This window comes from Tachyglossus aculeatus, chromosome 4, assembly GCF_015852505.1.
Source record: "Tachyglossus aculeatus isolate mTacAcu1 chromosome 4, mTacAcu1.pri, whole genome shotgun sequence".
Taxonomy (NCBI): Eukaryota; Metazoa; Chordata; class Mammalia; order Monotremata; family Tachyglossidae; genus Tachyglossus; species Tachyglossus aculeatus.
The window spans coordinates 62108456-62131633 of record NC_052069.1 but is presented as its reverse complement, the minus strand read 5'-3'; the positions used below and the strand labels follow the sequence as shown (position 1 = coordinate 62131633).

Here is a 23178-nt window from a genome sequence, read left to right as displayed (position 1 = left end):
GAACATATAGTAAGCCATCATTATCATTGTTATTATTATTATTATTCAAGATCTGAATGCCAGTTTGGAGAAATCATTCAGGCCCAACATGGTCAGAGAATAGGACTAAGGAGGTTCCTCTAAACCATCCTGCCTGGGCTTGGGGGACCATCCCACGAGGGAGCCTTGATGACTTAGGAAAGTCAGTTTGAAAGGCAAGAGAAGGTTCAAGAAAGGAAGGGGAGAGAGAGAGAACCGCTCGCGGGCGAGTGTGATGTAGCTGTGGGGCGGCCCGCTGCGGGTACTGCTGCCACGTTGCTGGAGTAGGTCTGGGTTAACCATCGGTTCCAGCAGTCGAGTCTTGAATCAATCAATCAATCAATCGTATTTATTGAGCGCTTACTATGTGCAGAGCACTGTACTAAGCGCTTGGGAAGTACAAATTGGCAACACATAGAGACAGTCCCTACCCAGCAGTGGGCTCACAGTCTAAAAGGGGGAGACAGAGAACAAAACCAAACATACCAACAAAATAAAATAAATAGGATAGAAATGTACAAGTAAAATAAATAAATAAATAGAGTAATAAATATGTGCAACCATATATACATATATACAGGTGCTGTGGGGAAGGGAAGGAGGTAAGATGGGGGGATGGAGGGGGGACGAGGGGGAGAGGAAGGAAGGGGCTCAGTCTGGGAAGGCCTCCTGGAGGAGGTGAGCTCTCAGCAGGGCCTTGAAGGGAGGAAGAGAGCTAGCTTGAAGACCACTGGTGTCTTTCTTCTCTCTGTTTTAGCTCTGCCCCCCACCCAGAATGTCAGAAAGGACCCTCACTTCACATCCCTCTCTACACTGTAAATAGAAATCCCAGTCTCGGCTACCACTTTACTGTCAAACACCCATGCCCGTCGTGAATAGGCTTAGACCGGCATAAAATGGTTACCAATGCCGTGAACTTGTTAGCCTTATAATTCCCACAACCGCGGCCTTAAATGAGTGAAATTCTATACACTCTCAAGCCTGTGGACGGGTTTCACAGCCCACGTACCCGCCTTCCCCAACTTAATAACCTTTATCAAGCAATTCGTCTTTGGCACTAGAATACATTATAAGCACACGCAGCTTGGGTGTCTTTAAAAAACGCGTAAATATCAACTTCACATGCAGACCTACCCAAAGTAAACCGTTTTTAATGCGTGCGGGTTGTACATTTTTGCAGCCTAAGTCACCTGTTGTAGCTGCAGGGCAGAAGGAGAGTCTGGAAGCCCCAGGAAGCCGCGTGGAGCCAATCCAGCCCGGAAAGCCTCGGTCGCTAGGCAGCCCCGGAGAGGAGCCCGAGGCCCGGCCCGGAGCGGAAGCCAAAAACGGCAGCCTCGGTGGATCGGGCGGATCTGCAATTCAGGAAAACAGCCAGCTGGCCCAGCGGGTGACACAGACGCAGGAAGAAACCGTGAGATCTACTGTCACTTTTTCTGCCCTCTGCCTTTAACACATCACGTTGCTCCGGGCAACTGCCAAATCTCGCAGTGGGGTTTTGGGTGACTTAACTGAAACCCTCCTAGTGAAGAGCTGAACGTTGTCAGGGCCGGGGCCAACTCTTTCAGGCTCTATTTCTTTTCCTTTCTCTGCTTCTTGTTGGGTAGCGCTCACCCTGAGGATTTTCCACATTTCTTTTGTATTAGGACTAAGACCAAGCAAGGCCCGAGAACATGTCACGGACACCCTCTGATTTTCAGCCGCTCCTCCCGTCGATGCCAGCGTGCCACGTTCAGTCTCTTCTCCTTTTGTGAGGAAACTCTAGTCTGGAGTGGAAATTTCCTCTCCCTCCCGGGGTCTGCCTGCCCCTCTCTGTAATGCCCCGGAACAGGACGCTAAATAAACAAGTTTAGTTACTTTTGAAGCGTTTAGGTTCTTGATCTTTAAAGCGAAAGATCAATCAGGCGATGGTATCCGTGTGCCGAGCACCGTAGAGGGGAGACAGACTTGAACATATATTACCGACGGAGAGGTGCGTGAGTGTTGCGGGGTTGGGATGGGGGTGAATATCCAAGTGCTTAGGAGGAACAGACCTAAGTGTAGGTGATGCAGAAGTGAGAGTTTATTCAGGGAAGGCCTCTTGGAGATGATATATATGTATATATGTTTGTACATATTTATTACTCTATTTATTTTACTTGTACATATCTCTTCTGTTTATTTTATTTTGTTAGTATGTTTGGTTTTGTTCTCTGTCTTCCCCCTTTTAGACTGTTTGTTTTACTTGTACATATCTCTTCTATTTATTTTATTTTGTTAGCATGTTTGGTTTTGTTCTCTGTCTCCCCCTTTTAGACCGTGAGCCCGCTGTTGGGTAGGGACTGTCTCTATATGTTGCCAACTTGGACTTCCCAAGCGCTTAATATTTATTGAGCGCTTACTGTGTGCAGAGCACTGTCCTAAGCACTTAAATAGGAACTGCTTTTGACTTGATTATCTTGTCCGTACCCCAGTATTTGGGATAGTGCTTAGCACATGGCAAATGGTTAACAAATACCAAAATGATGATGATGATGATGGAGTCTTCCATCCGGAGTGATGGATAAGCCTCGATCATTTGTAAAAAGTATTGAATTAAAGTAGATGCCAGATTTTTTCCTTCCTCTCCCCCTCGTCCCCCTCTCCATCCTCCTCATCTTACCTCCTTCCCTTCCCCACAACACCTGTATATATGTATATATGTTTGTACATATTTATTACTCTATTTTACTTGTACATATCTATTCTATTTATTTTATTTTGTTAGTATGTTTGGTTTTGTTCTCTGTCTCCCCCTTTTAGACTGTGAGCCCACTGTTGGGTAGGGACTGTCTCTAGATGTTGCCAACTTGGACTTCCCAAGCGCTTAATATTTATTGAGTGCTTACTGTGTGCAGAGCACTGTCCTAAGCACTTAAATCGGAACTGTTTTTGACTTGATTATCTTGTCCGTACCCCAGTATTTGGTACAGTGCTTAGCACATGGCAAATGGTTAACAAATACCAAAATGATGATGACGATGATGGAGTCTTCCATCCGGAGTGATGGATAAGCCTCGATCATTTGTAAAAAGTATTGAATTAAAGTAGATGCCAGATTTCTTCCTTCCTCTCCCCCTCGCCCCCCCTCCATCCTCCTCATCTTACCTCCTTCCCTTCCCCACAACACCTGTATATATGTTTGTACATATTTATTACTCTATTTATTTTACTTGTACATATCTATTCTATTTATTTTATTTTGTTAGTATGTTTGGTTTTGTTCTCTGTCTCCCCCTTTTAGACTGTGAGCCCGCTGTTGGGTAGGGACTGTCTCTAGATGTTGCCGACTTGTACTTCCCAAGTGCTTAGGACAGTGCTCTGCACACAGTAAGCGCTCAATAAATACGATTGATTGATTGATTGATTAATACAGTGCTCTGCACACAGTAAGCGCTCAATAAATACGACTGATGATGATGATGATGACATTCAACTGTCCCAGGAGACCTACCTGCTTCGTGATGTGCGGTTTGGGGGAAGAGGAGTAGCTCTCTGTCCTGCACTTGTCGAGTTTAAATTGCCGGCAAGAAAACCAAGTGCAAGTGTCCTGGGGGCAGGAGGAGATGCGGGACTGCGGATCAGATGAGTGGTTTGTTTGAGTAATTAGGATATTGATTAAGCATTTACTCAGAGAAGCAGCGTGGCTCAATGGAAAGAGCACGGGAGTCGGAGGTCATGGGTTCAAATTCCAGCTCCGCCATTTGTCACCTTGGGCAAGTCACTTCGCTTCTCTGGGCCTCAGTTCCCTCATCTGTAAAATGGGGAGTAAGACTGTGAGCCCCCCGTGGGCCAACCTGATCACCTTGCATCCTCCCCAGCGGTTAGAATAGTGCTGTACACATAGTAAGCGCTTAATAAATCATCGTCATCATCAATCTTATTTATTGAGCGCTTACTATGTGCAGAGCACTGTACTAAGCGCTTGGGAAGTACAAATTGGCAACATCTAGAGACAGTCCCTACCCAACAGTGGGCTCACAGTCTAAAAGGGGGAGACAGAGAACAAAACCAAACATACTAACAAAATAAAATAAATAGGATAGATATGGACAAGTAAAATAAATGCCATCATCATTATTATTACTGTGGGCCAGGCACTGTATTGAGTGTTGGGATTGATCCACCAGTCAAAGGCGCTTATTGAGCACTTACTGTGGGCAGAACACCATAATAAGTTCTCGGGAGAGTATATAAGATAATCATGTCAGTGGTCAGGGGTTCAAATCCCGGCTCCGCCAATTGTCAGCTGTGTGACTCTGGGCAAGTCACTTCACTTCTCTGTGCCTCAGTTACCTCATCTGTAAAATGGGGATTAAGACTGTGAGCCCCCCGTGGGACAACCTGATCACCTTGTAACCTCCCCAGCGCTTAGAACAGTGCTTTGCACATAGTAAGCGCTTAATAAATGCCATTATTATTATTATTATTATTATTATTATGTCAGGCACACTCTCTCACATGGAGCGCAGTCAACAGTAATTATAATTCTAGTACTTGACTATGTTCCAAGCACTGTGCTAAGCACTGGGGTAGATAGTAAAAAAAGCTGGGCCCACATAAGGCTCACAGTCTAAGTAGGAGGAAGAACGGGTTTGCATCCCCATTTTGCAGATGAGGAAACTGAGGTACAGAGAAGTTGAGACTTGCCCATGGTCCACATAGCAAGGAAGTGGTGGAGCTGGGATTAGAAGAGCCTAGGTCCTGTGGCTCCTAGGCACGTGCTCTTTCCTCTAGGCCTTGCTGTTTCTCCATAGGAGAAGAGGTAGTGAAACCCCATTTTACAGATGAGGAGACTGAGGCACAGAGAAGCTACGTCACTTGTCAAAGTCACACAGCGGGCAGGTGCTAGAGCTGGAATTAGAACCCAGATCCCTCGACACCCAGGCCTGTGCCTTTCCACTCTTGGTCTATTATTAATTATTATTAATCATATCCTTCCCAGACTGAGCCCCCTTCTTCCTCTCCCCCTCCTCCCCCTCTCCATCCCTCCCGCCTTACCTCCTTCCCTTCCCCACAGCACCTGCATATATGTATATATGTTTGTACGTATTTATTACTCTATTTATTTCTCTATTTTACTTGTACATATCTGTTCTATTTATTTTATTTTGTTAATATGTTTTGTTCTCTGTCTCCCCCTTCTACCAATCAATCAATCATATTTATTGAGCGCTTACTGGGTGCAGAGCACTGCGCTAAGCGCTTCTAGGGCTCCTAGTCTTCATCCCCATTTGGTTTATTACTCTATTTATTTTACTTGTACATATCTATTCTATTATTCTATTCTATTTATTTTATTTTGTTAATATGTTTTGTTTTGTTCTCTGTCTCCCCCTTCTAGACCGTGAGCCCACTGTTGGGTAGGGACCGTCTCTAGATGTTGCCAAATTGTACTTCCCAAGCGCTTAGTACAGTGCTCTGCCCACAGTAAGCGCTCCATAAATACGATTGATTGATTACTGCGTGCAAAGCACCGTGTAAGTGCTTGGGAGAGTACAATATAACATCAGACACATTCCCTGCCCACAACGAGCTCTCAGTCTAGAGGGGGAGACAGACATTAATGTAAATAAATAGATAAATAATTGTTACAGATCTATAATAGGTGCCGTGGGGAAGGGAGAGAGGATGAATGAAGGAGCAAGTTGGAGCGACGCAGAAGGGAGTGGGAGAAGAGGAGAGGTGGGTTTAGGGAAGGCTTCCTGGAGGAGACGGGTCTTCAGTGTGCCTACAGAGAAGCAGCGTGGCTCAGTGGAAAGAGCCCGGGCTTTGGAGTCAGAGGTCGTGGGTTCAAATCCTGGCTCTGCCAATAATAATAATAATAATAATGATGGCATTTGTTAAGCGCTTACTATGTTCTAAGCACTGGGGGGATACAAGGTGATCAAGTTGTCCCATGGGGGGCTCACAGTCTTCATCCCCATTTTACAGATGAGGGAACTGAGGCTCAGAGAAGTTAAGTGACTTGCCCAAGGTCACACAGCAGATATGTGGCAGAGTCGGAACTCGAACCCATGACCTCTGACTTCAAAGCCCGGGCTCTTTCCACTGAGCCACGCTGCTTCTCACTTGTTAAGCGCTTACTATGTGCCAAGGACTGTTCTAAGCACTAGGGTAATAATAATAATAATAATAATGGCATTTATTAAGTGCTTACTATGTGCCAAGCACAAGCCAGATGGGTGATTTTGGGCAAGTCACTTAACTTCTCTGGGCCTCAGTTCCCTCATCTGTAAAATGGGGATGAAGACTGTTTGTTTGGTTTTGTTCTCTGTGTCCCCCTTCTAGACTGTGAGCCCACTGTTGGGGGGGGGACTGTCTCTAAATGTTGCCAACTTTTACTTCCCAAGCGCTTAGTCCAGTGCTCTGCACACAGTAAGCGCTCAATAAATACGATTGATTGATTGTGAGCCCCCCGTGGGACAACCTGATCACCTTGTAACCTCCCCAGCGCTTAGAACAGTGCTTTGCACATAGTAAGCGCTTAATAAATGCTATTATTATTATTATTATTATTATTATTCAATTAGGCTTTGAAGGGGGGAGAGCAATTATCTGTCTGATATGAGGAGGGAGGGCTTTCTAGGCTAGAGGTAGGATGTGGGGGAGAGGGCGACGGCAAGATAGATGAGATCGAGGTACAGTGAGAAGGTTTGCAGTGGAGGAATAAAATGTGTGGGCTGGATTATAGTAGGAGAGTAGCGAGGTGAGATAGGAGGGGGGAAAGGTGGTTAAGTGCTTTGAATCAATCAATCGTATTTATTGAGCGCTTACTGTGTGCGGAGCACTGTACTAAGCGCTTGGGAAGTCCAAGTTGGCAACATCTAGAGACAGTCCCTACCCAACAGTGGGCTCACAGTCTAAAAGGGGGAGAGAGAGAACAAAACCAAACGTACTAACAAAATAAAATAAATAGAATAGATATGTACAAGTAAAATAAATAAATAAATAAATAGAGTAATAAATATGTACAAACGTATATCCATATATACAGGTGCTGTGGGGAAGGGAAGGAGGTGAGATGGGGGGGATGGAGAGGGGGGCGAGGGGGAGAGGAAGGAAGGGGCTCAGTCTGGGAAGGCCTCACAGTGGCTCACAGTCTAAAAGGAGGAGACAGAGAGCAAAACCAAGCATAGTAACAAAATAAAATAAATAGAATAGATATGTACAAGTAAAATAAATAAATAAATAGAGTAATAAATATGTACAAACATATATACATATATACAGGTGCTGTGGGGAAGGGAAGGAGGTGAGATGGGGGGATGGAGAGGGGGACGAGGGGGAAAGGAAGGAAGGGGCTCAGTCTGGGAAGGCCTCACAGTGGGCTCACAGTCTAAAAGGGGGAGACAGAGAACAAAACCAAACGTACTAACAAAATAAAATAAATAGGATAGATATGTACAAGTAAAATAAATAGAGTAATAAATATGTACAAACATATATCCATATATACAGGTGCTGCGGGGAAGGGAAGGAGGTGAGATGGGGGGATGGAGAGGGGGACGAGGGGGAGAGGAAGGAAGGGGCTCAGTCTGGGAAGGCCTCACAGTGGCTCACAGTCTAAAAGGGGGAGACAGAGAACAAAACCAAGCATACTAACAAAATAAAATAAATAGAAATGTACAAGTAAAATAAATAAATAAATAGAGTAATAAATATGTACAAACATATATCCATATATACAGGTGCTGTGGGGAAGGGAAGGAGGTGAGATGGGGGGGATGGAGAGGGGGGCGAGGGGGAGAGGAAGGAAGGGGCTCAGTCTGGGAAGGCCTCACAGTGGCTCACAGTCTAAAAGGAGGAGACAGAGAACAAAACCAAGCATAGTAACAAAATAAAATAAATAGAATAGATATGTGCAAGTAAAATAAATAGAGTAATAAATGTGTACAAACATGTCTACATATATACAGTGAAGCCAATGGTGAGGAGTTTTTGCTTGATGCGGAGGTGGCTGGGCAACCACTGGAGTTTCTTGAGTGGGGGAACAGGGTCTGAACGTTTCTGAAGGAAAATGATCCGGGCAGCAGAGCGGAGTATGGATTGGAGTGGCCAGGGACAGGAGGCAGGGAGGTCAGCAGGGAGGCTGACACAGTAATCAAGGCGGGATAAGATCAGTGCTCGCATCAACATGGTAGCAGTTTGGGTGGAGAGGACGGGGCGGATTGTGGCGATGTTGGAAAGGTAGTGACGTCGTGACAGGACTTAGTGATGGTAGTTGAAGCCGTAGCTGCAGATGAGCCCCCGGAGAGGTAGTGCGGAGCGAGCGGAGTGGGACATCCCCAACGGAGCCCTGTGGGATGCCCGCGGGACGAGGATGGAACCGAGGAACGGTCAGAGAGGACAACGAGGTCATGCTGTGTCGGCAAACCCAAATCCTTAATCAATCAACATCAATCAATCGTATTTATTGAGCGCTTACTGCGTGCACAGCACTGTACTAAGCGCTTTGGAAGTACAAGTTGGCAACATATAGAGACAGTCGCTACCCAACAACGGGCTCACGGTCTAAAAGAGGGAGACAGACAAGAAAACAAAACATATTAACATTCATTCATTCATTCAATTGTATTTATTGAGCGCTTACTGTGTGCAGAGCACTGTAATAAGCACTTGGGAAGTGCAAGTTGGCAACATCTAGAGATGGTCCCTACCCAACAGCACGCTTACTGTGTGCAGAGCACTGTACTAAGCGCTTTGGTAGTACAAGTTGGCAACATATAGAGACAGTCCCTACCCAACAACGGGCTCACAGTCTAAAAGAGGGAGACAGACAAGAAAACAAAACATATTAACATTCATTCATTCATTCAATTGTATTTACTGAGCGCTTACTGTGTGCAGAGCACTGGACTAAGCACTTGGGAAGTGCAAGTTGGCAACGTCTAGAGATGGTCCCTACCCAACAGTGGGTTCACAATCTAGAAGGGGGAGACAGAGAACAAAACATATTAACAACATAAAATAAATAGAATAGTAAATACGTACAAGTAAAATAGAGTAATAAATCTCTACATTCATTCATTCATACATTCAATCGTATTTATTGAGCGCTTACTGTGTGCAGAGCACTGGACTAAGCACTTGGGAAGTACAAGTTGGCAACATATAGAAACAGTCCCTACCCAACAACGGGCTCACAGTCTAAAAGAGGGAGACAGACAAGAAAACAAAACATATTAACATTCATTCATTCATTCATTCAATTGTATTTATTGAACGCTTACTGTGTGCAGAGCACTGTACTAAGCACTTGGGAAGTGCAAGTTGGCAACATCTAGAGATGGTCCCTACCCAACAGCGGGCTTACTGTGTGCAGAGCACTGTACTAAGCGCTTGGGAAGTCCAAGTTGGCAACATATAGAGGCGGTCCCTACCCAACAGTGGGCTCACGGTCTAGACTGCAAATCCTAGTGAACAGGGATTTTTTTTCATGTTATTTGGCTTACTATGTGCCAGGTGCTGTACTAAGCACTGGAGTGGATGCAAGCTAATAATAATAATAATAATAATAATAATAATAATGATATTTAAATGTGGATTTTGACCAGGAAATGCAGGTGGATCCGTGGGGTTTCACCAGGAAGGAGAGTAATAATGTCAATGTGGCCTACAGAGGGGCTCTGCATTTTTTATTCTTGTTGTTGTTGAGGGGAGTAATAATGTAAATATGGCCTACAGAGGGGCTGTGCGTTTTTTATTCTTGTTGTCGTTGAGGGGAGTAATAATGTAAATATGGCCTACAGAGGGGCTGTGCGTTTTTTATTCTTGTTGTCGTTGAGGAGAGTAATAATGTAAATGTGGCCTACAAAGGGGCTCTGCGTTTTTTATTCTTCTTGTTGTTGAGGGGAGTAATAATGTAAATGTGGCCTACAGAGGGGCCCTGCGTTTTTATTCTTGTTGTTGAGGGTAATAATGTAAGTGTGGCCTACAGAGGGGCTCTGCATTTTCTATTCTTGTTGTTGTTGAGGGGAGTAATAATGTAAATGTGGCCCACAGAGGGGCTTTGTGTTTTTTATTCCTGTTGTTGTTGTTGTGGAAGAGGGTACTGTTGCTGACTTGTACTTCCCAAGTGCTTAGTACAGTGCTCTGCACACAGTAAGCACTCAATAAATGTGATTCATTCATTCATTCATATTTATTGAGCGCCTACTGTGTGCAGAACACTGTACTAAGCGCTTTGGGAAGTCCAAGTTGGCAACACACAGAGATGGTCCCTACCCAACAGTGGGCTTACAGTCTAGAAGGGGGAGACAGACAACAAAACCAAACATATTAACAAAATAAAATAAATAGAATAGATATGTACAAGTAAAATAGAGTAATAAATCAAATGGGGATGAAGACTAGGAGCCCCATATTAACAAAATAAAATAGATGAGATTGAAGTACAGTGAATAGATTGGCATTAGGGAAGTGAAGCGTGCAGGCTGGGTTATAATAGGAAATCAGAGCGGTAAAGCGGAGGGGGCAAGGTGATTGAGTGCTTTAAAGCCTGTGGTGAGGAGTTTCTGCTTGATGTGGAGGTGGATAGGCAACCGCAAGAGGTTCTTGAGTGGGGAAAACATTGACTAAACGGTCTTGTAGGAAAATGATCCGGGCAGCAGAGTGAAATATGGACGGGAATGGGGTGAGCACACAGGAGGAAAAGACGGTCTGCAAGGAGACTAATGCAGTAATCAAGGTGGAATAGGATAAGTGATCGGATCAACGTGGTAACAGTCTGAATGGAAGGGACAGGATTTGGTCTGTATCTATGTATATATGCTTGTACATATTTATTACTCTATTTTACTTGTACATATCTATTCTATTTATTTTATTTTGTTAGTATGTTTGGTTTTGTTCTCTGTCTCCCCCTTTTAGACTGTGAGCCCACTGCTGGGTAGGGACCGTCTCTATATGTTGCCAACTTGTACTTCCCAAGCACGATTGATGATTTGGTGACAGATTGAATACGTGGGTTGAATACAGACGAGTCAAAGACAACACCACGGTTATGGGCTTGTGAGACAGGGCAGATGGTGGTGCCGTCTCCGAAGTGCTCAGTACAGTGCCAGTGAATGAACCCAAGCCTCTCCAGGAGGGAGAAGACCGTGGGGTCGAAAGCAGCTGAGAAGCGGAGGAGGATCCGGCGGGCTAGAGCCGTCGGGGCTTAGCTACGGGGAGGTGATTGGGAGGCCTGAGAGAGGGTATGGACCACCCATTCCGGGAGTCTGGATGGCAATGGGGACGGGGAGATGAGGACAGCTGGAAGGGGCCGTGGTGTTGAGAGAGAGAGAGGTGAATTTGAAGGCACCTGGGAAAGAAGCATCCACGACGGCAAGGTTGAAAGTAGCTATGAGGGAGTGGAGTGAAGGGGAGGGGAGCAAGGAATCGGGTCAGAGGCTCAGATAGAGAGTCTGGACTTAAAGAGTTGGCAGGAGAACCAATCAATCAATCAATCGTATTTATTGACCGCTTACTGTGTGCAGAGCACTGGACTAAGCGCTTGGGAAGTACAAGTTGGCAACATAGAGAGACAGTCCCTACCCAACAGTGGGCTCACAGTCTAGAAGGGGGAGACAGACAACAAAATAAAACATACTAACAAAATAAATAGAACAGATATGCAAGTAAAATAAATAGAGTAATAAATATGTACAAACATATATACATATATACAGGTGCTGTGGGGAAGGGAAGGAGGTAAGATGAGGGGGACGAAGGAAGGGGCTCAGTGTGGGAAGGCCTCCTGGAGGAGGTGAGCTCTCAGTAGGGCCTTGAAGGGAGGAAGAAAGCTAGCTTGGCGGATGGGCAGAGGGAGGGCATTCCGGGCCCCGGGGGAGGACGTGGGCCGGGGGTCGAGAGGAGAACTCCTTTGAGAAACAGCGAGGAAGCAGGAGAAAGATGAGGAAGCAAAAGAGCGCTAAAGGGGTGATGGGGGAATTCTGGGAACTCGATTGTACTACTACTACTAATAATGATGGCATTTATTAAGCGCTTACTATGTGCAAAGCACTGTTCTAATCAATCAATCGTATTTATTGAGCGCTTACTGTGTGCAGAGCACTGTACTAAGCGCTTGGGAAGTACAAGTTGGCAACATATAGAGACAGTCCCTGCCCAACAGTGGGCTCACAGTCTGCAGAGGTTACAAGGTGATCAGGTTGTCCCACGGGGGGCTCACAGTCTTCCATTTGACAGATGAGGGAACTGAGGCCCAGAGAAGTGAAGTGACTTGCCCAAAGTCACCCAGCTGACAATTGGTGGAGCCGGGATTTGAACCCATGACCTCTGACTCCAAAGCCCGGGCTCTTTCCACTGACAGAGATGGCGAGCTCGCCGTGGGTTAGTTGGGGTGCTGGGGGCCTCAGGAGTCGGAAGTTTGGAAAAGCTGGTTGGGCTCGTGGGCGAGGGAGTCATCATCGTCAATCGTATTTATTGAGCGCTTACTGTGTGCAGAGCACTGTACTAAGCGCTTGGGAAGTACAAGTTGGCAACATATAGAGACAGTCCCTACCCAACAGTGGGCTCAGAGGGAAGAAAGGTAGAGTTGCTGAGCAGAAAAGGACTGAGTTTAGAGGCACTATAGAGAGAATTTGTAGGGACGGTCTCTATATGTTGCCGCCTTGTACTTCCCAAGCGCTTAATACAGTGCTCTGCACACAGTAAGTGCTCAATAAATACGGTTGATGGATTGATTTCCAACAACTGTGTCCGTGCAGGAGGGTGGACTGGGTTGGTGCTCCAGGGCTGGGGGGTGGGAAAGCAACGAAGGGATTTGTTCATCAATCATCGATCGTATTTATTGAGCGCTTACCGTGTGCAGAGCACTGTACTAAGCGCCTTTTTGGGTTAGGGGGAGGCACGCAGGAGTTGAGATGGGTTGAAGGGGCCGGCTAATGTCCCTGTGGCTACTACTGCGTTGCTCCTTAACAGAATTAGGCTCTGTCCCCAGCCGGGTGCTCTGTTTTGCCTCCGCCACCCTAATACTTCACTGGAGACATGGCTACCCCTTCTCTCCCCCACCAGCAATGGAGTTGTACTTTCCAAGCGCTTAGTACAGTGCTCTGCACACAGTAAGCACTCAATAAAAATGAATGAAGAGCATGAACTCCAGTTTCCAGAGATTGGTACGGGGCAGAGAGGACAAGGAGATGCTGGGAGGAGTGGTTTTTGCAGATGTTCTGATGCCCTGTCAGCCTTTCCCCTCTTCCCCCTCACCTGCTCCAAGCTTCTGCAAACCAAGATCCTTATTGTGTTGCTAACTTGTACTTCCCAAGCGCTTAGTACAGTGCTCTGCACACAGTAAGCGCTCAATAAATACGGTTGATTGATTATCAGAACAATTTTCCCTTCCAAAGAGCCAGTGGAGGTTGGGAGAGGGAATCCCACTTAGAGAACCTTTATAATAATAATGGCATTTATTAAGCGCTTAGTATTTGCCAAGCACGGTTCTAAGCGCTGGGGAGGTTACAAGGTCATCAGGTTGTCCCATGTGGGGCGCTCAGTCTTCATTCCCATTTTACAGATGAGGGAACTGAGGCCCAGAGAAGTGAAGTGACTTGCCCAAAGTCACACGGTTGACAAGCGGTGGAGCCGGGATTTGAACCCGTGACCTCTGACTCCAAAGCCCCGGGCTCTTTCCACGGAGCCCCGCTGGTACTCTCCCAAGTGTTTACTCCCGAGAATTCTCCCAAGAATTTGGGAATTTGTACTTCCCAAGCGCTTAGTACAGTGCTCTGCACATAGTAAGCGCTCAATAAATACGATTGATGATGATGATGATGATGTTTAGTACAGTGCTTTGCACATAGTAAGCGCTCAATAAATACGATTGATGATGATGATGATGTTTAGTACAATGCTTTGCACATAGTAAGCGCTCAATAAATATGATTGATGATGATGATGATGTTTAGCTTTGCACACAGTAACCGCTCAATAAATACGCTTAGCAACAACAAAAGTCCTGAAACTGCTTCCAAACGACATCAATCCAAGCAAATTAAATATTCAAGCTTCTGTTTCGAAAAATAACTTTAAAAAAATCCAGGTGAGGACTGCTGTTCATCCGGAATTTTTGCATTTGTCTATAAAAATAATGAACTAACTTGTAGTATTCCCAGCAGTTGCAAATTCCTCAAGGAATACAAATGCCTTTCCAAGGTTGCTATATGCTCTTCTTTCAGCTGCTTTATCTCCAAACTCTTTTGCAATAAGAAGCCGCTGAAAGAGAAGATATCAATCCAGATTGATATAAGGTTTTGGGTCGTGGTCTGGACTCATCATCTACACAACTTAAATCGAGAGGGAAATTCAGTGTATAATTAGCGGTTCCTTTTGTGAATACAAATAAATGCATTTCCAAGGTTGCTATATGCTCTTCTTTCAGCTGCTTTATCTCCAAACTCTTTTGCAATAAGAAGCCGCTGAAAGAGAAGATATCAGTCCAGATTGATATAAGGTTTAGGGTCGTGGTCTGGGCTCATCATCTACACAACTTAAATCGAGAGGGAAATTCAGTGTATAATTAGCGGTTCCTTTTGTGAATGCAAATGCATTTCCAAGGTTGCTATATGCTCTTCTTTCCGCTGCTTTATCTCCAAACTCTTTTGCAATAAGAAGCCGCTGAAAGAGAAGATATCAGTCCACATTGATATAAGGTTTAGGGTCGTGGTCTGGGCTTATCATCTACACAACTTAAATCGAGAGGGAAATTCAGTGTATAATTAGCGGTTCCTTTTGTGAATATTTCCAAGGTTGCTATATGCTCTTCTTTCAGCTGCTTTATCTCCAAACTCTTTTGCAGTAAGAAGCCGCTGAAAGAGAAGATATCAATCCAGATTGATATAAGGTTTAGGGTCGTGGTCTGGGCTCGTCATCTACACAACTTAAATCGAGAGGAAAATTCAGTGTATAATTAGCGGTTCCTTTTGTTTCTGTGAGTCAAGTGGAAGACAAGTACCCTGGCAGACCAGTGCTACTTTAATGTGAGCGACGAACTGACTTAACATGGTTTGAAACTGGGCTTTAGGTATCGTAGGTACTCACCAAACAGGAGCCATCCAATTCACGCCAAACAGGGGGCCTTTTTGGTGTCTGTCCCGCCGCCCCCAGAAAATTATCATTTTGCCAAAAGCAAGGAGAACGAAACATTTCCGCTTATTTAGCTCTTAATCCTTTTTTTTTGTACCTTCTCTTTGCAGGTACCCAATTGACTGGTGCAGAACTCTTCTTTCTGATTACTGAGCTTTCCCCTTGCTAGAGAGGAAAAGGAAATTCCACTGCTGGTATTGGGTGCAAGTGTTTTTATTTTAAAGGCAAGTTGTGGACTACCACTTTCAGTGTGTACTTGGAAAACCAGTCCGAGGTCTGGGTATGTTAGTGAGAGATCCCAGTAAAGCTATGGGCAATACCGATTTGCAGATCTTCGGGAAAGCGATGGAGGAGAGGGAAACCCCCAGGCTACGAATGGTGAATGTTTACATTTATCTGCCAAAGTCTGTGGTGAATAAACCTATTTTTGCTATAAGATTAAGATCAAATATTCTTCTGAGCCGTTTTCTTCTATGTGTAGTTTAGAAACTTTAAAATTAGTTGCTTTCTAGCGGCTTTACTGTCTCTTTCCCACCTCTGTTTGCAAAGGAGACGTTTCCGTTGGTGTTTTAAGTGATTAAACCATGTCCTGTGCTCTATTTCGAGGGGGGAGTTATATTGTGTGGGATGAAGTTGGGTTTCGTGGTTGATGGTGGGAGACCTAAGCTCTCCTTGCACAACGGGGGCAAGGTGGGAGGTAGTAGTAGAGTTGTCCTTGTATCTTATACTTTGGGCTGGGGGAAAAGCAGTTTATTCCTAGAAGCAGTTTTACCCAGCCTCTGTTTTTCCTGTTCCTTGTGGAATAATAATAATAATAATAATAATAATAATAATAATAATAATAATGGCATTTATTAAGCTCTTACTATGTGCAAAGCACTGTTCTAAGCGCTGATGTTAGCGATGTTGTGACCATGGAATTGTGGACACGTGTTCCTACAGACTTAAATGTAATTTGAGTTCCCGTTCCCGACATGGCTGAGCGTGCCAGGTAATTAAAAGCGATTCTGGAAGTCTCCAAGGGGTTTTTCCAAACCCTTCCCCGCAACGGCAGCTCCTGGGGTCTGACACTGGATCCCACCTGCCTCAATCAATCAATCAATCGTATTTATTGAGCGCTTACTGTGTGCAGAGCGCTGTACTAAGCGCTTGGGAAGTACAAGATGGCAACATATGGAGACGGTCCCTTGGAGTAGCAGCGTGGCTCAGTGGGAAGAGCACAGGCTTTGGAGTCAGAGGTCACGGGTTTGAATCCTGGCTCCGCCACATGTCTGCTGTGTGACCTTGGGCAAGTCACTTAACTTCTCTGAGCCTCAGTTACCTCATCTGTAAAATGGGGATTGACTGTGGGACAACCTGATCACTTTGTACCCCCCCCCCCAGTGCTTAGAACAGTGCTTTGCACATAGTAAGCGCTTAACAAATGCCATAATTATTATTAAAAGCTTCACTTCCATCTTGTCTACAGCGCCTGGGTTCCCTGGACTCTACAACCAACCCGTGGCTCAATGGAAAGAGCCCGGGCTTTGGAGTCAGAGGTCATGGGTTTGAATCCTAGCTCTGCTGCGTGACTTTGGGCAAGTCACTTCACTTCTCTGCGCCTCCGTTCCCTCATCTGTAAAATGGGGATTAAGACTGAGAGCCCCACGTGGGACAACCTCATCACCTTGTAACCTCCCCAGCGCTTAGAACAGTGCTTTGGACATAGTAAGAGCTTAATAAATGCCATTATTATTATTATTAACCCGGGTACTTCAGGAGCTTGAAATCCCTGTCATGGAGTTGTCGATGTCCACGCTTGTCCCACTCTCCCAAGCCTGTGGCCATTAACCACGCACCGCGCATGTTGGCTGCGGTTGCAGCCTCAGGAGCTGGCAGGAAGATGAGTTTATCAGCATGTCTTGAATAAGGTACCACCATTGTTTTTTGTTCTAAGGGAGGAGTGGGACAGGAGGAAAACCGGTCAGCATAGTGGGAACTGAATTCGCTGCAGGGCATGGATGTTATGTCAGATCCATCATCATCATCAATCGTATTTATTGAGCGCTTACTGCGTGCAGAGCACTGTACTAAGCACGTGGGAAGTTGGCAACATATAGAGACAGTCCCTACCCAACAGTGGGCTCACAGTCTAAAAATTTCTTGTGGTCATGGGGCACCATATCTGTATTACACCTGTCAATAGTGAGGGATAAATGTTTCTCAGCCACAATGAACTCCCCAGAGCAGTGCCTAAATTAATAGCTGATTCTTGATTTTTTTCACGTAGCACACCTGAGGTGGTATAGGAAAGGCCTTGAGAATGAAATAACGAAGATGTAGGTTTGCCCAGCGTGTTTTTTTTCCACTAGTTTTCGGATAGACTGCTATTAATAGTAATGATGATGGCATTTGTTAAGCGCTTACTATGTGCAAAGCACTGTTCTAAGCGGTGGGGAGGATACAAGGTGATCAGGTTGTCCCAGGTGGGGCTCACAGTCTTGGAGAAGCAGCGTGGCTCAGTGGGAAGAGCCCGGGCTTTGGAGTCAGAGGTCATGGGTTCAAATCCTGGCTCCGCCACTTGTCAGCTGTGTGACTTTGGGCAAGTCACTTCACTTCTCTCGGCCTCAGTTCCCTCATCTGTAAAATGGGGATTAAGACTGTGAGCCCCCCCGCTGTGGGACAACCTGATCACCTTGTAACCTCCCCAGCGCTTAGAAGAGCGCTTTGCACATAGTAAGCGCTTAATAAATGCCATTATTATTATTATTATTATTATTAATCCCCATTTTACAGATGAGGGAACTGAGGCTCAGAGAAGTTAAGTGACTTGCCCAAGATCACCCAGCAGACATGCGGCAGAGCTGGGATTAGAACCCCCAAGCTCGTGCTCTTTCCACTATTAGACTTCTAGACTGTGAGCCCACTGTTGGGTAGGGACCGTCTCTAGATGTTGCCAACTTGGACTTCCCAAGCGCTTAGTCCAGTGCTCTGCACACAGTAAGCGCTCAATAAATACGATTCATGATGATGATGAAACATTCTTTCGACAAAGCATGTCTAGATGGAAACAAGTTGCGATAGCTGAGCGGCTTGTGTGTTTCAGACGCGGCATCATCAGGGCTCTTGTATTAAATTCTAGTGCTGGTTTGGGTCGTTATCACTTTAGGGTCGTACTTCCCAAGTGCTTAGTACAGTGCTCTGCACACAGTAAGTGCTCAATAAATACGATTGAATGAATGAATGAATATGTTGTCCCCCGCCTGCCATCTCGATTGATAGGAAGACCCCCCCTTCCTTTTAGCATTAGCCGACACTGATGACGAGGTCTTGACCAGTCAAAATTTTGCTGAGAGCACAAACTGGAACAAGACCTCATCTGCTCACCAGGATCTCAAGAATAATTAAGGAATAGTGTTTAATCTCAGTTAAGGCGATGTTTCTTTTCCTCTCGAGCAGTTCTCGTCACACTGGGGCTTTACCCGAGTCCGGCTTCAGGTGTTTTTTCCACGCGGTTGTCACCTCTCTGAAATAAGGCCGCATGTCCGTTTGAACGCAAGGGCTTTTCTAGAGGGACGGTGTTGCTTCCAACTCTGTGACAAGTGATAATGTGTTAGAAACGTCTTGTCTAGAAAGAATGCCGTAAAAAACAGTGGTCGAAGAGGATTTTTATTCCTCGCGTTCACGGTGTACCACGGCTTCAGGAATACAGGAAATGAGATTAGAAAAAATACCAGTTTGAACTTCTGATCAGTCATTCTGTCTAAATCAGGTACAGTAATCTACTGTATTATCCAAACACCACCCTCCGCACTACAGCTCTAACTACGTATAAAAAAAAAAGTACCATTGAGATCAAAGATCAAAAATATCCGGCAGGATGAAACCTTAAAGGTTTATCCAGATAGGAGTTGACACCCGCTGCCCTAGAACACACTCAGTCGATCCCAAACACTAACTACGCTTGCTACCACCCCCTCTCCAACTTCATTATCACGAGGTAAAAAAATTAATATATTTACAGAAATTGTAAAAAAAATTTTTTTTAGCTGAATTACAGTGCTGTAAGTACTCCTTTAAGGGAAAAGCGGCTGCCTTTTCCCCTCAGTGTACTGGAAGAAAACAAGACTCAGCCAAGCCCAGAGTCCCAGGGTTAGTGGCCCCCCAATTTTTGTCCCGAACTCTGAAATTCCAACAAGGCACTGCCTTGCCTAAGTCCCTTTGGTCCAACTTTTGTCCCTCTGTTGGGGTCTCTCTGCAACAGAACTCTCTGTTCGTCCAACCTCTTCGCCTGGGACCGCAAAATGAGGCTGAAAAAGTCCTCGTCGGGGACTGTTGGCCCCTTGGTAGCAGCCGGGGGGGGAGCACATCTTTGATCATCTAATCTGGACCCCTAAAGACACAAGAAAAAGCACAAAATTGAATTACTATCGAACAAGAATATATGCTTCACCGTCCAACAAGACAACGTTCCCTGTTGGGGTGTTAGTTTCTCTCAGTGGATCAGGAACAGCAGTGGCCCACAAGATTTTAGCCGTTTTAAAAATCTTTTTATGCTCTCAATTTTTTTTTTTTAGATTTTGGATTCAATGCGTGCCCCCTTATTCACTCTCCCCGATAGTACAAAATTGCTTTTCTTTTCACTGACATTTTCAAAAACAACCTGTATATGAACTCGAAGGTTTTCCCTGATAATGCCAGTACCTTAAAACATGTGCTCCTGTCCACCAGGGAGGGGCTGCACCCTTGTCATGTAAGGTCTTGTTCCAGCCTTATAATTCTTAAAAAAGTACTAGAAATTTAATGTGCAAGACAAAAAAACCACTCGTGCTCAGTAATATTCATTTTAAAAATGGGGTAATTGCACTTGGGATAGGACAGGCTAACTGTTCCTGACCTATATTTATTACTCTATTTATTTATTTATTTATTTATCTTACTTGTACATTTCTATCCTACTTATTTTATTTTGTTGGTATGTTTGGTTCTGTTCTCTGTCTCCCCCTTTTAGACTGTGAGCCCACTGTTGGGTAGGGACTGTCTCTATGTGTTCCCAATTTGTACTTCCCAAGCGCTTAGTACAGTGCTCTGCACATAGTAAGCACTCAATAAATACGATTGATTGATTGATTGATTAAGACAAGGTATATGGTTTAAAGTTAGGACCGACTTGGATTTTCGACTTCCTTGGATAATTCTTTTCTTTGCTCTCAGACTGAACAGAATCTCTTAAAGCCTACAATTAATATTACAATTGTGACCGCTTTCAGGCTATTTTACAGCTTTAAAGGCTTTAAGGGGGGGGGCTTTCCTCTTTGCCAGGGTCCAGAAGCCCGTACAACATGCCCCATCCCAAATTCTGTTTTTTTTCAGCTTTTATTTAAGAAATAGTCCGAAGATGAAAAGCTCCATCACAAGCTGCGTTCCGACACCCACATGCAGGCACGGCAGTGAGTCGGGGGGTGGAAATGCTCAGAGAACTGTCAAAGCAGAAAGGATGGATCAATTTCCTCTCTCCCACCTGCCCTATTTCATTCCCCCCATCCCACAACAATAAAAAAGAGAAAGGGCGGAGACAGCGAAACAGATCAAAGAAGGTTTTTTTAGTAGACGCGGGGCAAGAGCGAGTCGAAGAATATTTCCAAAAATTTTCCGCTGCAGTAGGGCTCTCTTCCACAGCCAAGGGCCATACCTGACATTTGATGAGGATGTCGAAGAAGTCGTCATCGGGCTCCCGACAGTCAGTAGCCATAAGGTGACCCAGAACCGACTGGCTGTTGTGCTGATTTAGACGCAGCCCCGGTAAATTGCTAAAACTGGCCCTCTGGTCATCGAGGCGACGGCTCTGGGAGCTGGCTAGAAGATCCAAAAACTCGTCCGTGTGCGGAGAGAGCAGGGAAGCCGACCGAGCTACGGCAGAGAAAGACAGAGTCGTCTCAGACCTTATGACCTGTTGGGTAGGGGCCGTCTCTATATGTTGCCAATTTGTACTTCCCAAGCGCTCAGTACAGTGCTCTGCACATAGTAAGCGCTCAATAAATACGATTGATGATGACCTAAACCAGGCAGGAGCCAGGAGGACCAACTCCTTCCTGGGCAAGGTATCTCTGGCCTTAAAGAAAACAGAATCCGTGAGCGGGTACGACCGTGTGGCCCACGTACCGTGTAATTCTTTAGCACCATTTAGTGCTTCGGACCTTAGCTTTTTATCTAGAAATAGTAATAATAATAATGACGGCATTTATTAAGCGCTTACTACGTGCAAAGCACCGTTCTAAGCGCTGGGGAGGTTACAAGGTGATCAGGTTGTCCCACGGGGGGCTCACAGTCTTAATCCCCATTTTCCAGATGAGGGAACTGAGGCCCAGAGAAGTGACTTGCCCAAGGTGACACAGCTGACAATTGGCGGAGCCGGGATTTGAACCCATGACCTCTGGCTCCAGAGCCCGTTACCCTTTCCACTGAGCCACGCTGCTTCTCTAGAAAAGCAGCAGTTAGCACGTTTTGTGGGGTTGTCATCGTCAAATGCCTTTCAGTTGTTTCCGATTCATAGCGGCTCTGTGGATCGATTTTCTCCAGAACATCCTATCTCCTGCCGTGATCCGTACCTTGCTAAGGGTTCTTCCGATAATCAATTTTTTTTTCCAGATTTCTGTGCATGCTCCCGTACCTGGACATTATTATTATAAACTGACTTTTCACTTGTAGACTACTTTCAGTAATAACACGTCCACGGTCGTATTTCCTCTTTATTTGGTATATGGCAGCTTGTAGGTGGGCAACCAGGATGTGCCCGAACCCTCTCTACCCAACAATAACGCGACTGCTGGAGTTGAAACAAAGTCTTACATTTGCGCATTGTTTTGGCGGGAGTAGAGGAAGTTGCTGCCGTTCCTATTAGTCGGTTCTTTTCCTGTAAGCAACACCTCTGATCATCCATCCTGTTGCTTTGAAATCGGCTTAACAAGTCAAAGAACCCTTCATCTCCAATTGCATCGGGACTTATTTTCTGAAAGAGTCAGAGAAAAGCAAATTAACACTGTAATAGTCCCTATACTATTCCAAATTAGAATGGTTAAATTTCGCACAGTATTTACACGTTTTCCTTAAGACCCTGGCGCACAATTAAATACAGGCTAGAAAAAATGATCTGTAAACAAGATACCATAAGAAAGAGCAGCTGGCAGATTTCCTTTTCCAAAGAAAGGGAATCATTTTAACCCTGTCAGAAAGAGTTTGTGTTGTATTTTTGCCTGTCCTGATTGACCCGAGCCTTTGGATTTAAAGAAAACGGTTCCCTTTTCGGTCTGTCACATCAGCGAGATAGTTCCAACATGCTCTCGGGATAAGCAAAAGGGACACTGAAAAGAAAATGCTACATCTGGCAGCTGAGTGTGCTTTTCTAGCTTTTAACCTACACAAGCAGTGGACTGAATTAAAGCCAAGTGGAATTTAGCAGAGTGCTAATTAAAAGGCCCTGGCCAAAAAAGAAAATAGGAACTTAGGCAAGAATCAAGTCCCCAGAGACAATAGTAAGCAGGATTGTTCTCCTTGTAGTGGCAAAATGCATGTGTGATTCCGATATAAAACTTTTCATCAGGTACTAAGTGTTTAGCCTTAATTCCCACCTGTATATTTTCTCCCAGTGCTTGGTACACAGTACGCACTTAATAAATCCTATTACTACCTAGAGGTCTCTTTGGTTTGATCGCTTACCTCTGTGAGAAATCTTTACCTGCCCAGAGTGTATAATTTATTAAAGGAAAATGATCAAAATCCTTTTTTGTTCTAGGACTCCTTACCTCCTTCCCTTCCCCACAGCACATGTATATATGTTTGTACATATTTATTACTTTATTTATTTATTTATTTTACTTGTACCTATCTATTCTATTTACTTTATTTTGTTAGTATGTTTGGTTTTGTTCTCTGTCTCCCCCTTCTAGACTGTGAGCCCGCTGTTGGGTAGGGACCGTCTCTATATGTTGCCAATTTGTACTTCCCAAGCGCTTAGTACAGTGCTCTGCACACAGTAAGCGCTCAATAAATACGATTGATTGATTGATTGATTGATTGACT

General features: G+C 44.9%; 2 protein-coding genes across 4 annotated transcripts in view; one reads left to right on the top strand and one right to left on the bottom strand.

Annotated features, from left to right (window-relative positions):
• The window catches only part of CLCC1 (chloride channel CLIC like 1), a 38422-nt gene extending 36548 nt beyond the window's left edge, over nt 1–1874 (top strand). The window contains exons 13-14 of one of the 2 annotated variants that reach the window (XM_038745447.1): nt 1199–1429; nt 1662–1874. In XM_038745447.1, coding sequence (XP_038601375.1) covers nt 1199–1429; nt 1662–1667 — 237 coding nt within the window. In that variant the 3' untranslated portion in view covers nt 1668–1874. Of the gene's footprint in view, nt 1–1198 lie in introns of both variants that reach the window. The other variant, XM_038745446.1, reaches the window with a different exon arrangement.
• Nucleotides 1875–18742: 16868 nt separating this feature from the next.
• The window catches only part of GPSM2 (G protein signaling modulator 2), a 66108-nt gene continuing 61672 nt past the window's right edge, over nt 18743–23178 (bottom strand). The window contains exons 14-16 of one of the 2 annotated variants that reach the window (XM_038745144.1): nt 21949–22108; nt 20792–21009; nt 18743–19492 (exon numbers count right to left, since the gene is read on the bottom strand). In XM_038745144.1, the coding sequence (XP_038601072.1) occupies nt 19253–19492; nt 20792–21009; nt 21949–22108 (618 nt within the window). In that variant the 3' untranslated portion in view covers nt 18743–19252. The remainder of the gene's footprint in view (nt 19493–20791; nt 21010–21948; nt 22109–23178) is intronic. The other variant, XM_038745145.1, reaches the window with a different exon arrangement.